Source organism: Oncorhynchus gorbuscha, linkage group LG12 (assembly GCF_021184085.1).
Source record: "Oncorhynchus gorbuscha isolate QuinsamMale2020 ecotype Even-year linkage group LG12, OgorEven_v1.0, whole genome shotgun sequence".
Taxonomy (NCBI): domain Eukaryota; kingdom Metazoa; phylum Chordata; class Actinopteri; order Salmoniformes; family Salmonidae; genus Oncorhynchus; species Oncorhynchus gorbuscha.
Window position 1 is genome coordinate 15134533 of NC_060184.1, and position 14508 is coordinate 15149040.

The following is a 14508-nucleotide window of genomic DNA, read 5'->3' on the forward strand; positions in this document are numbered from 1 at the left end:
AAGTGCATGGACGCTGTCTTGGCACCTCTCGCATCCCGAGGATTGTTGATCGTCAATTACCTGGACGTTTGGCTGATTTGTGCCCCTACCAGGACCCAGAGACATACTCCTGACCCACATCGGCTGACTGGGCATTACGTAAACGAGAAGAATAGTCATCTGACCCCCACCCAGAGGGTGGCCTTCATTGGCATGGAACTTGATTCAGTCCTAATGAGAGTACACCTGCCCACCAGGAGAGTTCAGGCAATCTTATCTAGCCACGACCACTTTCGGCAGGGGCCGCCCTGACCTGCCAACACCCGTTGCTGATTCCCCTGGGCCTGCTCCATCTCCGGCCTCTTCAACGGTGGTTCAACTCCCACCGGCTGCACCCAAAGCGCCAATGTCACCGTGCTGTCGCGTCCTTTCTCTCAGGTGGGGTGGAGATGCTGAGGATGTGCCGCCGGGAGCTGGTTAGCACAGGCGCCTCCCAGATTGGCTGGGGTGTGTGACCTAGGGCAGGTTGGTCAGTGGCTGTTGGCTACCCCCTTGGAGCGGCCGGCACATCAATACACGAGAGCTCCGAGCTGTACTGCTGGCTCTGCGGTCTTTCCTTCCACGTCTGAAGGGAAGACATGTCCTGGTGAGAATGGACAACACCGCAGAGGTGTACATGGCATCCTGAATATGGCAGAGGATATGCTCTCGAAAGAGGGCCCGCCGCCTTGAGACTGGAGCCTACATCCCCAGGTGGTGCAGCACCCATGGGAAAAGTTCAGGAGAGCGCAGGTGGACCTGTTTGCCTCCCTGGACAATGCACACTGCCCCCTGTGGTACTGCATGTCGGAGCCACCAGGGCCTCTGGCCTTGGATGCTCTGGCTCATTGGCCAGGTCAGGAGCTTTACGCATTCCCCCCCTTTTCCCCTGATCAGCCTTCTCCTGTCCCTGTTGTCTGGGACACCTTGGCAACTGCCCCTGAGACCCAATCTGCTGTCTCAGGCTGGTGGAACTCTGTGGCATTCGAGACCGCACCGCCTCAGTGTGTGGGCTTGGTCCCTGAACGGCACCAATGGTCCATGTTAGGACTACAGGAGGGCGTAATGAAACATCTACTTCCGCAAGCTCAAGCTCCCCACGCCCACCTATGGAGACCTCATTACCACCTGGTGTCGGCTACCATGAGCGGGGTGACCACCTGCCTTCGCTTCCGAGAACAGTTCAACGCCGACCTCCACAAGCTAGCCATCAACATGGTACCATTCCCGAGTCTGCACTTCATGCCCAACAACGTTAAGACTGCTGCCTGTAACACCACACCCCCTGGACTCAAGATGTCCGCCACCTTCATAGGCAACAATACAGCCATCCAAGAGCTGTTTAAGTGTCTCTGAGCAGTTCACTGCCATGTTCCATCGCAAAGCCTTCCTACTGGTACACCTGGGAGGGCATGGATGAGATAGAGTTCACCGAGGCAGAGAGCAATTTGAACGACTTGGTATTGGAGTACCAGGATGCCATCGCCGAGGGGGAGGTATATGAGGATGAAGAGGAAGAGTCTGAAATCCAGACCCAAAATGTAACTTTCTTAAACCATCAAATAATGGGTCGTTCCAAAACCAACAAAACAGTAACAAAGAGCAGATGCATTACATTTACGCAACTACGATACCACTTGAATAACATTTATAAAACAATAATTGTTGCCTTTTCTGTACATAAACTATATTGAAGCCACGTTATAATGAGCTTTTTCTCCTATATGCATTTTATTAGGCAATATTTGAATTAAAGTAAAGATTTTGTTTTTCCATACTGCATAGTGCATAGGATTCTATTTATTATTGAACTGTACATAAGGGTCCATAAGAGTTGAGTGGAAGACCATCCTATTAAAATGAAATTACTTGAGCTGAATATATGTCAGTCCTGCATAAAATGTAAATGCCTTGCTTTGCTAGCCCCCTCAACCAAAAAAACAAAACTACTAGCAGGCAACCAAGGAAGTGATGTAACAGCAAAGTTACACTTCCTGGAAATCGTTGCTATGACAAACGTCAACAACTAGACACTCTTCTTCACTTTAATTTAGCTACCAGTTTGAATGTTTTTATCAAATAATACGGTTTGTTTTCATTAGAATAATTTTGCTAGTTAGAGATTAGTTAATTGCTAACTGTAAGTCAAAGAATGACATCCGTTTTACAGCCTCAAAAGGAGGCTCCAAACGGGACTTACACATTCGCCAGTCGCCCAAGACCTGTTCAAAACCGCACCAAATACAGAGAGCCCGCCGCGGAGCAGTAGGTTTGATAGACAACGACATATGCTGTCAGTAACTTATAGATGAGCCAAAAGCTCACTTCAGCAGCGTAAACAACTAGACTTTTTGCATAATGAAATGGGTAGCTAGATTATTGCCAGTATAGCAGAGTTGGGGTCAGTTCCATTTCGATTCCTGCCAGTTGTTGCACTGTATATTTTGCAGGGTCAGGCAGCTGAAATGGTGCTAGCAATTGTTCAGGTTTTCAATAAGTACGCTATCCAGTCTTGATTGATTAAAAAAACAGGTGCAAAACCTGGTTCATTAATGTAACTGTGTTAGTGCATGGCTGTGGATAAGTGTATGTTAATTCGTTTTCATCAAGATTGTACATAGAAAAAAAAGAGCACCTGTTTCCTTGTCATGCAGAAGTGATGGACAGAGCAATTATGGAAACATCATGTATGACCGACGTGTTGTCAGGGGAAACACATATGCCCAGCACATCCTACCAGTGGTGAGTTTCCAGCTCACCAAGTCAGATATTGAAAGTGATAACCACATTGGTAAAAATGTTTCCATCACGTCTTGTATAATTATGTATTGGCCAGGCAGCTCACCCTGACCCTATTGAGGTCCAGAGACTGCAGGAGTCCAGAAGGAGATCGGTCGCTCGGAAGCGTGCCATGGAGCAGTTCAGGCCCAGGACTCCAGAGGCTCTGGAGGGAAGGAAGCACATAGATGTACAGACAGGTAAAACCTAAATCTATGGGTAAAACAACATCTCAGCTGCCTACTGTCATTGTTGATTGATAGGACAACACAGAGGTTGGATTATGTCCAGAGCTGGAAATAATTACATGGATTATTTCAGAGCTTTATCTTGAGGAGCTGAATGATCGCATAGAGGACACCAGCGTCGAGTGCCAGACCGATGCCTTCCTGGACAAACCGGCCACCCCCCTCTTCATTCCTGCCAAGTCCGGTAAAGATGTGGCCACACAGATAGAGGAGGGAGAGGTATTACATCTTTTTATTTTTCCTCTTCTTCATTTTTATGCAATGAAAACAATTCAACATTTTGTGAAGGAGCTTCCTTCAAATGGATTGGCAACAGGTTGAAAACACGTTAGGCATATCTTGTATTTATTATGGATCCCCATACTCTTCCTGGGGTCCAAACAAGATTAAGGCGATTACATCAGAAAAAAATATAAACGAAACAGTACATCATTCAACACATTATTACACCACTACTCTACCACTACATATCTACAATACAAAATGTATAATATAACAATGTGGGTGTCTCTTCACAGTCCGCATTGTTCTAAAAGGTGTAGTTTTAATCTGAAACGGTATATTTGAAAATATATTCAACACACTTTTAACCCTTTATTTATTTTTTACCCACTTTTTAACCCCTGCCCATGTCCCCTGCCTTGCCCTGCAGCTGTTCGACTTTGACATGGAGGTGCGCCCGGTGCTGGAGGTGCTGGTGGGGAAGACTGTGGAGCAGGCCCTGCTGGAGGTCATGGAGGAGGAGGAGCTGGCCAGCCTGCGGGCACAGCAGCGGGCCTTCGAGGAGCTCCGCAACGCCGAGCTGGTGGAGGTGCAGCGGCTGGAGGAGCAAGAGAGACGCCACCGTGAGGAGAAGGTACAGGAACAGGACCACCAGACATGGCTGCTGCCACACGGATACATGTAACCAATTCTCAGGCCAAAGATGAGTGACTGGATAGATTAGTTTAAAAAAGTTAATGTCCATTACTCTCAATAGTGCAACAGAGGTGGTTTGTTAGGGTGCTGATTGGTGGTCTGCTTGCCTGAGACCTGAAAATATTTGCTTCCTGAGTGAATGCCTAGGCCTTCACTAGGGAAGACGGTGCCAATTAATGCCAATTAATCAGCCTGCAGGGATTGACAATAAGGTCTGAAAGGCAATCGCCCCTTGGGCAAGTCAGCAGTATTTTGGTGTACCCCAAAATTATGATAACTTGCCAGAACATTTTAAAGTAGCTATTTTTACCAACACACATGGGAGGAACCAGAAAGACCAGACTATTGGAATTCTTTGCATTTTGGTTGTTATCAGTCAAGTAAAATAAAACACCTGACGAATGGAGCAGCCTCACAGCATGCTTAACTTGAGTGACTGCTCAGGGCACTTTCCCCAGGCAATAAGGCAACCCTCAATCCCTGACCTGGGTTTGATACCGGCTCCGGCACCATAGCATGAGGTTCCAGACAGACTCTTTGGAGGGAAACAGACCCATGACTTTCATTGTCTCTCTTCTCTGAACAGGAGCGTCGGATCACCCAGCAGCGAGAGGTGCTGAAGAAGGAGATGGAGACTGCGGACAAGATTGCGGCGCGAGCGTTTGCCCAGCACTACCTGGCCGACCTGCTCCCCTCGGTCTACACCACGCTGAGGGAACACGGCTACTTCTACGACCCTGTGGAGAGAGGTCAGTCTTCCCCCAGGGCCCTGCTGACTGTCCCTTGACCCTTTCCTCCAACAGTTACATAAGTGGTCGTGCTACATGAGATGTTCAATGCATAAGAGAGGACTGCCAAGACTGGTATTAGTTTGGTATTTTATTAGAATTCCCATTAGCTGTTGCGATGGCAGCAGCTGGTCTTCCTCGGATCCACGTGAAGATCCATGGAAGAATCTCACTGCATAGTCCTCGCATCCTTGCTCCTTGCCGCCTGGAGGTGAAGGTCAGATCGGAGGGACATCTGGCTTTCTCATCAAATGGGTTTTGAGGAGAGAGGACTCAAGGAGTATGCAATTGAGATTATCCTTATGTATAGTTTGAGTACCAACATATTAAGTATTTGGTTCTAAAGATGCATGCATATTTACAGTATTTAACATTCAATGTGTTTTTTTTTTTTGCGTGTGTGCTCTGGTCTTCTCTAATGTCCAGATATTGAGACTGGCTTCCTCCCGTGGCTGATGGCTCATGTCAGTAACACTTTGGATAAGAGATACGTGGCAAGAGCAGTGTTGGACAGTAAGTGGATGAATGCACTTCTGAGATTTTTCAAATATCAATACTTTAAATCTTAGTATCTGTGCAGTTAACATATTCCCATAAGCCTTCCCATAAGCCTTGCTGTGAGGCCCTCTTGAGATTTAACTGGTCATAAACATTGTTTTGGCTCCATCTAGTGGCTATTATTTAATACTACAGAAGCGATTGTAATTTAGAGAACCACCCCCCTGGCATTTATAGCGCTGCAGTTCTGAACTCATATCCTACAAAGACCATTGATGCAACAGCAACCTATAAAATGCCATTTCAAAGACACGTGTTATGCCTATGTTATATCTGTGTTATGTCCACAAGGGGAACTAGAACCATGAGGGTTAAACCCACCAGGGTACTCCGACACAGACCAAAGAGTTATAGCATACCCTCTCCGTATTTGTTTTAGTGCTTATCCATGATGTCACCCAGAAGAGGCTGGAGCTGTTCCAACAGATGCAGCCCCACGACCACTCCACCCAATGAGGGCCTGTACCACTATGGGGGGACATACAGGTAACATCAGCCAATTCGAAAGAACCAGCATTTGTTAACGGTATAAACAAATGAATAAACCCACTGCCTGTATGCTTCTTAAGGCTAGTTATTTGATATTGGAGCCAGAACCATTGATGCTGTGAGTGTGTTCGTTTGAATGAAAGAGACCTCCCCATTCTGTCAGGCCTGAATCCAAAACCGTTATTCGGTAGTCCCCATAGGAGAACCCTTTTGGATTCCGTGTGGAACCCTCTGTCGAAAGGGTTCTATCTGGAACGAAAAGGTTTCTTCAAATGGTTCTCCTCTGGGGACAGCTAAAGAACCCTTTAAGCGTGTAGCTTGAAATCCATGCCTGCATAACTAAAGTCTTCATGCAAATCTTTCATCCATGTTACACACAAGTCAGACTTAAAAGGCGCACTTAAGTCTGACTTTTGTCACACCTTAAGTGCGTCAGACTTAACATGCATGAATGATTTGTATGACAACTTGAGTTATGCAGGCATGGATTTCAAGCAACACGCTTAAAGGGTTCTTCGGCTGTCCCCAGAGGAGAACCATTTGAAGAAACCTTTCTGGTTGCAGGTAGAATCCTTTTGGTTCCAGATAGAACCCTTTCAAATTATGATTCGGTCCTTAGAGAGATGTACTACATGTTCCTCATGCTGGCCTACACCACTTAACAGCTCCTCCCTTGAGTTACAATCAGGATGGTAGAGTGACTGATAAAGCAGGTTGATGTTAATGTTTTTAACCACACTTCTGTAAGAACAGAGGCTTAGAGCACTGTTTTTACACCTGACGACTCATTGCTATTGCATATACAGTAAATAACCCATACTATTATAGCCGGTCTGGTCCCAGATCTGATTGTGCTGTCTAAAGCCACAGTGTTTAAAAATAAAAATATTTGCATCAGCATGTTGTTAATCCAGCGGTCCTGGCTAAATGCAAAAATCCATCAAGATTACGTATAGGGCATTCCTCTCCATTCAGACACTTCTGTCTTTCCCCAAACAGAATCCAATCACATTATTGGTTGATATTCTGAACGAACACCAATTGGATTATTTTAAAGTGTTTAATCTAACCCAGACAGCACAGCACCTTTAATCATATGTACTGTACATAATGTAATCCATTACAAAGTTAATCTCTGCTGCTACTGTGTCCAGGAAGTTAACACAAACCATGCTTTTTTGGTCTGTTTTCTTTACAGGGAATGCATTTCAAGTGAAAAGTTGAGGAGCTGAATGGCGAAAGGAAAATCTCTACATATCTGTGCAGCACAGTACATTAAATGGTTATTAAAAAATATTTACTCTACTTATATTCATGATTTGAAAATATCGAACAACTGTCTACAATAAAGACTATAGATTTAACTCTTAGCATTTTCCACAAATCGCATTAGTCTCTGGTTTCATGGACAGTGCATTTATAGCCTATTAGTTTCCTGTCCATACCCTTAGTGTTGTAGACAGAGTTTACTGACTTTTGATGTAATGTGTTGGAGGCTTGTGTTTCAGTAGCTCACAATGTGCAATTGGTGACTTGTCTTATTTTCCCTGCTGGTACAGTCAATTTCCCAAAATTGTATGTCTCTTGAAATTATACTGGTGTTCAATCACTAAATTCCGGTTTACAAAAAGTCACATCCCTCAACAACAATCCTATAGTATTTGTGCCAGTGCCTTAATTTGAAAGTAATCTGCTAAACCAAAAATATTGCCTACTTCTTGCGGTCATACAATTATGCTATTTATTATTATTTATTTTTTAAACAAATAAGACATGCTGGAAAGTACAGTACATCTGTGTTTCAGGACACATGTATACGATCCTTGTTGTTTATAAATAGATTGTAAACTATTTCCTCTTTACAAGTGGCTGTTTCGCTCCAATAGAATGCATGCGTTGTGACCTATAGCGCGCATTTTAGTGCACGCACTTCAGCGTCTATCTCTGATATATACCGTTCTATTTTAATCCTACTCAACTATTGGTCCGTTTCCATTTATGAAACCTCCCCAACCCGTTCACAGCGTTTCCTAGGTTGAGTTTTAAAGGGTGTGCTTCTGACGCGCACTATTACTCAACCATACAAATAGAAACACAAGAATGGTAATCCAAACAAATATACACGTGCATCTAATATCTTGCTTTTGTTTGTTCATGACGCCATAGCAATTTTGTTAGAATGAATGTGTGGTATTTAATTACCACTTCCCATAATAGACTTAATGTAGCAATAGCAATTCGTAAAATTCTCAGATTATAGGGTGTCTTTTTAAAGGACTTTTTTTTAAAATGTAATTTTGCACTTTTTTGTAGTTGTATGCCAAAACCCTTAACACAATGAATCATGTTAAAGCTACTCTGATAATAAACTTATGGCACATAATGCTCACATAATGCTCTCATCTGAATACGCTTATGATGTGGCCTCTTGGTTATCTCAAGGTCTTCCCTTCTGTACAATGACAACTATTCTATCTGGTCTGTTTTTATCCTTAAGGTCATGGAGTGAAGCCATTGCATTGGTGAAATAAATATGCTGTTTAGTGCCTGTCTTTTTATAATTAGCCAAATATAACAGGCTAATTGTATAATTGTTTGCTAGATCTAGTCAACAATGAGCAGTATGTACTATTAAGAACATTTGCTTTGACTGTAGCCAATGTTATATTCTGCCTGGTTGATATAGCGAGACTCAGAATATAAATGATTATACTGTTCTGCCTGCGGCTATGGAATCCTGACCTGTTCACCGGACGTGCTACCTGTCCCAGACCTATTAGTTGACCATGCTGGTCATTTATGAACATTTGAACATCTTGGCCATGTTCTGTTATAATCTCCACCCGGCACAGTCAGAAGAGGACTGGCCACCCCTCATAGCCTGGTTCCTCTCTCGGTTTCTTCCTAGGTTTTGGCCTTTCTAGGGAGTTTTTCCTAGCCAACGTGCTTCAACACCTGCATTGCTTGCTGTTTGGGGTTTTAGGCTGGGTTTCTGTACAGCACTTTGAGATATCAGCTGATGTACGAAGGGCTATATAAATTGATTTGATTTGATATAAATGCAGGCCTACTGAGTGGTTTCAACGGTGATAAATGACATAATATAGGTGCCCCATAAAGGGTTGTCAGGGTACCAGAAACAATGTGCCCATAAAGAGTTATTGACCACAGAATTGGGTGCCACATTGAATCATTGATCCGTCAATGGTCAACATTTTGCTATGATAATTTTAAAGCTTTGCCATATATTTTCACCCCAAATTAATTTTCATTACTTATCACAAATTAGGTTACTAATTTTAAAAGAATGTTTCTCCATAATAAACATACCATTTTAATCATACAGTAGATCAGTTGTAGGGTTTTGCCCTTATTTTTCATTTTTCTACAAGCTTGCTTGAGTTCAAACAGTTTTCAGTATAAACTACGTGTCGTTAATGGGAGTCGCTGTTGTACGAATGACGGTTCCCCCTTGCCTGGCACCGGTGACAAACAGGAACTCATGCAAGCAGGCGGCAATAGTCGGAGCGCTGAAGTAGCGGAGGGTCAGCCATATTGCCGCGCTGTTAGTTTCTGCAGAGGAGTGTCCGAGGCTGCCCTGCGGTAGAACCATCTTAAATCACACCTGCTCTGGTAAGCCATTGTACCTATTAATGAATAGGCGATCGAATATTTATGTAAACGTGAGACTGTTGAACAGAATAGGGATGCTCACTACTTTGTTTCCGCACTTGTTGCACCACTTCTGCCGCCGCTTCCCACAAAGGGGAGAAATATAACAACAGGTGTCTGGGATAATTGTAGTGGGTTGTGGCTTGGTAAAATGCTAGAAATGGAAGAGTATGTAGCTTGCAAGTGTAAAAATGATGCAACGGCTATTTTATTCGAATGTTTGCTCCAAAATGCACACTTAAAGCCTATTCGAGTAGGTAAAATAATAATATTATGACATTTGACAACAAAGAAGATTCACTGATTAGCCTATGCTAGGTAACTACAGATTTAGGTTGGTAACGTTAGGTGGACTCAACTTGTTTACTTTGTAGGTCTGTCTTTGAATTATTTTACCAGGCAAGTCAGTTAAGAACAAATTCTTATTTTCAATGACTGCCTAGGAACAGTGGGTTAACTGCCTTGTTCAGGGGTAGAACGACAGATTTGTACCTTGTCAGAACGGGGATTTGAACTTGCAACCTTTCGGTTACTAGCCCAACGCTCTAACCACTAGGATACCCTGCCGCCCCAGTCTACTTCTACACACGTCGTGTAACCTAATAGGTTTTGTTCTTTTTGAAATAGCCTAAACAGTGTTGGTCTAATGTGTATTTTCTTCAGAAGTTAATGAAGCTCGTGGCTATTTTGTGATCCCAACTGCCCTGTTAAAGGAGGTGTTACATTGTAACAGACGGCAGACCCTAAACGCAACAGTATATTTGATACTCAACAGTATATTTGATGTCCCTGTGATGGATAGGCTACTTTGTATTGGCTTCACATCACCCAGTAGTAGCCAATATTAATTGATTCTGAAGGAAAATGTATCTGCAGTACACCGTGTATCATATACTGTAGGCTATATCGAACGTCCCCTCATAATTTTATCCGAGCAAGGATCACACCTAGATACCACAGTAGTGGTGCTGAAGTAAGATGTTTACCTATAAGGGTGGAGACTCCTAATTTATTTCGTTGTTAAAGCTCGACTCTCCTTTTTGTGGCTGTTATGGGTGAGGCTCGTTTAATCTTAATTTCCATAGACTATTTATAAAAAATGATTCATACGGCTGTGTCAACCAATCTCTATTTCGCACCAGCGTTTAAAGAAGGAAGGGTAGTCCCGTCTGACTGGTTATCACCGGAGTGGCTGAAACGCGTTTATCCTCTTTCGCTCTCTCTGACAGGAAGGCACTGACTGTGGAGACGTCATTTAGTAGACTATCCGAAGTATTTGGAAACCAACTTCACAGCTCCGCGCACGGACCCAGGAAAAGGACACAAAATGCCTAAAGCTGTAAGTATTGCAGTGATTTGATATATTTCAAAGATGTTAAGGTCGTCAGAGTTCTACTGAGTTGTCTAAACATATGCTTGGTAACGAACGAGGATACGTTGGCAGTCCTGAGTCGAGATCCAAGTAGGCCAGGCAGGCAAGAGACACGATGTCTGCTCATGATAAGAGGAGATACTATACGCTATTTGTGCTGTAATGACTATCTTACACCAAATATATATGATTTTTTATATGGTTTAATTTGTAGTTTCACTTGTAGATGAAAATACAAACATCCTCACTTATATCAATACGTTCTCTTGAAGATGAGAATAGGAAGTTGGCCTCTTGTAAGTGGTCACACTGTCTGAATATATGTGCTTCCTCACATGAAGTTTAGTCGTCTTCATTAGTCTTACTCTCGGAACCTTTTTATTTGACTTAATGTAATATCCTAGCTGAGGCCTACCTGGGTTTAAAGCTGGTCATTTTTTTGGTGACATTTGTCTTTGACAGCACTTCCCCCAAAAACTGGACTTTCATTAGTCTCTCATCTGAGACACTAGAAGACTAGGAGTCATAAAGTGTTAAGAGCATCACTGGAAAGTGACATCATTGTGGTGCTGGCTACATGACACAGTAGCACTCTCTGGTACTCCACATTTAGGCACACAACTTGAAAACCTGCCCTTCTTGGTAATATAATGGCAGACCGTTTTATTTTCTCTCCACGATATCAATGATGAGGCATAAGCATTGATTTACTGCCACTTACTGGCTTCTCTCTATATACCGTGAGTTAAGAAAGACATTAAATATTGCCAATGTTTTTTTAATGATCTTGCTTCTATTTATAGCGTTGGTTGGTCAACATTTTTTGTTAGGCTGTGGCTGCTACGCTCACTACTGACTAGAAGGGCTTTCTCTAACACAAACTGAGTTTCACTGACATGATGATCAGCCCATATTGAGATTCAGTATCGTGAGTTGTGATGTAATACTATCAACCATTTAAGCCAAAATCCTATTTACTGTGAAAAACACTTCAAACCTCGTAGAATGTATCTATCATATAGAGAAATGCAACTAGAGTAGATTTCATTGGTTTAGAAGAGAAAGTAATCTGACAAGAGAAAGTTGAGATTTGAGCAGCTGAGATTGAGATCCTGGTTTGGTGTTCTCTCTCTCAATTTACACTTGTCAGAATGACACATTGTCAGCAGGTTGACCTTTAATAGGATACATATTGTCCTGGAGGCAGACCCGAGTGATTTCAGCTGGCCCATCTAGTGGAAAAGTCAAAATTGGCTATATATCGTAAGAATTCACAAAAACAAAAAATTGCTTAAATTTGTCTTAAATTAAAGTTAGGCATAAGGTAAACAGTGCGGTAAAGATTAGGGTTAGATTTCAGATTGTATTACTTTGTGGCTATGCCAGCTATTGACTATCCTGCAGAGCTGCCTCCAGTACATGAGTCATCCCAATAAATGCCAACCTGCACATTGTCATCAAGTGAATCATGTTCCCTCCTTGGCTCTCCCTGAATCCTGTTTCACGGCCCCTTGAACATCCATTTGACAGTCACACACACACACACACGCACACACACGCACACACACACACACACACACACACACACACACACACACACACACACACACACACACACACACACACACACACACACACACACACACACACACACACACACACACACACACACACACACACACACACACACACACAGATGTGGGTGTTTCCTTCTCTTGTCTGAAACCCATTGTTAATAATTTGTTCTCGTGTATAATTGATAACTCAATAATATGACGATGCCTGCTGTTACGCCCTCTGGGCATGTCACTCCGAAGAGTCATCATGTTGGCACTTATCACATCATTATATAGTCTTTAGTTGTTAACAAAAGTTAATACACTATGTTCAGTCAACAAGTTGGCCAAGCTGAGGTGCCTGCCCAGTCTGCAAAACTAACCCACTATTAGAGGTCTCAGTCCTAAATACCTTATTGAAAGGGACGCAGCAGGGGTGTATTCTACCCCCACTCCAGTCTCCATGGGACCTTCAACTGGTCAGCAGGTAGGACCCAGCCCAGTGGGAGTTTATGGCTATATGGTTCTGTGGGGCATTGCAGACATGTTCCCATGACAACCCCACATTGCAACAGACTCCTTTAAAGCCACACCGTTGTTAAATATTGAATGTGAATGCAGCATGTAGCCCATTCTGTTGAGCCACTGTGGTGAGATGATGATCACCATCGGTCAACCAACTCATTAACCAGTGAAGGGTGTTGCATACTAGACTAGAGGTTCTCAAATGGTTTTGCCTCGGGACCCAGAATAAACCAGATTGTCTCAGTCGTGACCCAATATTCATATCTTTAAGGCCGAAATGCAATCTGGAAAACTAGTTTTAATGCTATATTGACTGTAAATGTAGCAATTACATTACACAAGTGAACAACATTCCTAACTTTTTCATTGTCAATATTTCCATATGGATCATATTCTTGATGAAGAATTTACATTTACATTTACATTTAAGTCATTTAGCAGACGCTCTTATCCAGAGCGACTTACAAATTGGTGCATTCACCTTATGACATCCAGTGGAACAACCACTTTACAATAGTGCATCTAAATATTTTAAGGGGGGAGGGGGGTTTTACTTTATCCTATCCTTATTCCTTAAAGAGGTGGGGTTTCAAGTGTCTCCGGAAGGTGGTGATTGACTCCGCTGTCCTGGCGTCGTGAGGGAGTTTGTTCCACCATTGGGGAGCCAGAGCAGCGAACAGTTTTGACTGAGCTGAGCGGGAACTGTACTTCCTCAGTGGTAGGGAGGCGAACAGGCCAGAGGTGGATGAACGCAGTGCCCTTATTTGGGTGTAGGGCCTGATCAGAGCCTGGAGGTACTGAGGTGCCGTTCCCCTCACAGCTCCGTAGGCAAGCACCATGGTCTTGTAGCGGATGCGAGAACTGATGAACTGATTGAAGAATGTTTTCAAGATGGTTTTTTTTGTTGTATTTTTTTGTATTATTTTCTTTATACCTTCCGAAAATACCTCATCTTTTGTGACAACCGCATCCTCGCCTTCAGTGTCGAACTTAGCATGTAATTGTGTTGACAGTCATTGATCTACAAGTCATTTTGCATTCCCAACAACCCTAGGCACTATCAGTAGCATAGTCAAACTGCGTGCGATGCAGCTTTGCACAATGACCAATTAGAGCTATTCTGTTCGGTTTCTGTTAGATTATCAAAATAATAATCTCTGTTTTCTATTATTATTTTAAACATTAAACACACTATGCATTATGAGGGTTGAATGTCTTAAGAACACAGAATAAAACTATTAATAAAAGTACCATGATGGTAGTGACGGCCCATTACACTTATTAACCATAATTTATTCACATGACTTTAATAAAATATTTCAGTTGTTGTGTATATTACATTTGTTTTATTTGATGACTTTATTTCGTTCCAAGTCATCATCTCATCTCTATAGAGGGGCTGCCTATGCAGCCTGACAAAATCACAATTTTAGTAGTCTGGATTTGATTTATCTCGAGATAAACCCCACATGAAATGGAATTCAAATTATTGAACCAATGTTGGTCAATTAGTTGTTTAAAAAACAGAAAATAACCAACATTTGGGTTCATCGCTCAGCACTAGTGAACTGGCACACCTGCGCATC

At 42.8% G+C, this 14508-nt stretch overlaps 2 protein-coding genes across 3 annotated transcripts in view; both read left to right on the forward strand.

The window, feature by feature from the left end:
• The first annotated feature begins 2026 nt into the window (after positions 1-2026).
• On the forward strand, positions 2027-8503 carry rsph3 (radial spoke head 3). The gene is made up of 9 exons (XM_046293198.1): positions 2027-2283; positions 2673-2760; positions 2855-2996; positions 3118-3263; positions 3697-3900; positions 4549-4711; positions 5177-5263; positions 5688-5794; positions 6996-8503. The coding sequence occupies exons 1-8, from the start codon at positions 2171-2173 to the stop codon at positions 5762-5764; spliced, it is 1020 nt and encodes a 339-aa protein (XP_046149154.1). The 5' UTR covers positions 2027-2170; the 3' UTR covers positions 5765-5794; positions 6996-8503.
• A 772-nt stretch (positions 8504-9275) lies between these two features.
• ezrb (ezrin b) overlaps positions 9276-14508 on the forward strand; it is a 55405-nt gene continuing 50172 nt past the window's right edge. Inside the window, exons 1-2 of one of the 2 annotated variants that reach the window (XM_046291208.1) lie at positions 9276-9430; positions 10699-10808. In XM_046291208.1, coding sequence (XP_046147164.1) covers positions 10797-10808 — 12 coding nt within the window. In that variant the 5' untranslated portion in view covers positions 9276-9430; positions 10699-10796. The remainder of the gene's footprint in view (positions 9431-10698; positions 10809-14508) is intronic. The other variant, XM_046291209.1, reaches the window with a different exon arrangement.

Excerpts from the sequence above, each read along its gene's own strand:
- rsph3 (XM_046293198.1), top strand. The coding sequence starts at position 2,171 with ATGACATCCGTTTTACAGCCTCAAAAGGAGGCTCCAAACGGGACTTAC. Across the intron at positions 2,761-2,854 it reads CCCAGCACATCCTACCAGTG|GCAGCTCACCCTGACCCTAT; the intron begins GTGAGTTTCCAG and ends TGTATTGGCCAG. Across the intron at positions 4,712-5,176 it reads CTACGACCCTGTGGAGAGAG|ATATTGAGACTGGCTTCCTC; the intron begins GTCAGTCTTCCC and ends TCTAATGTCCAG.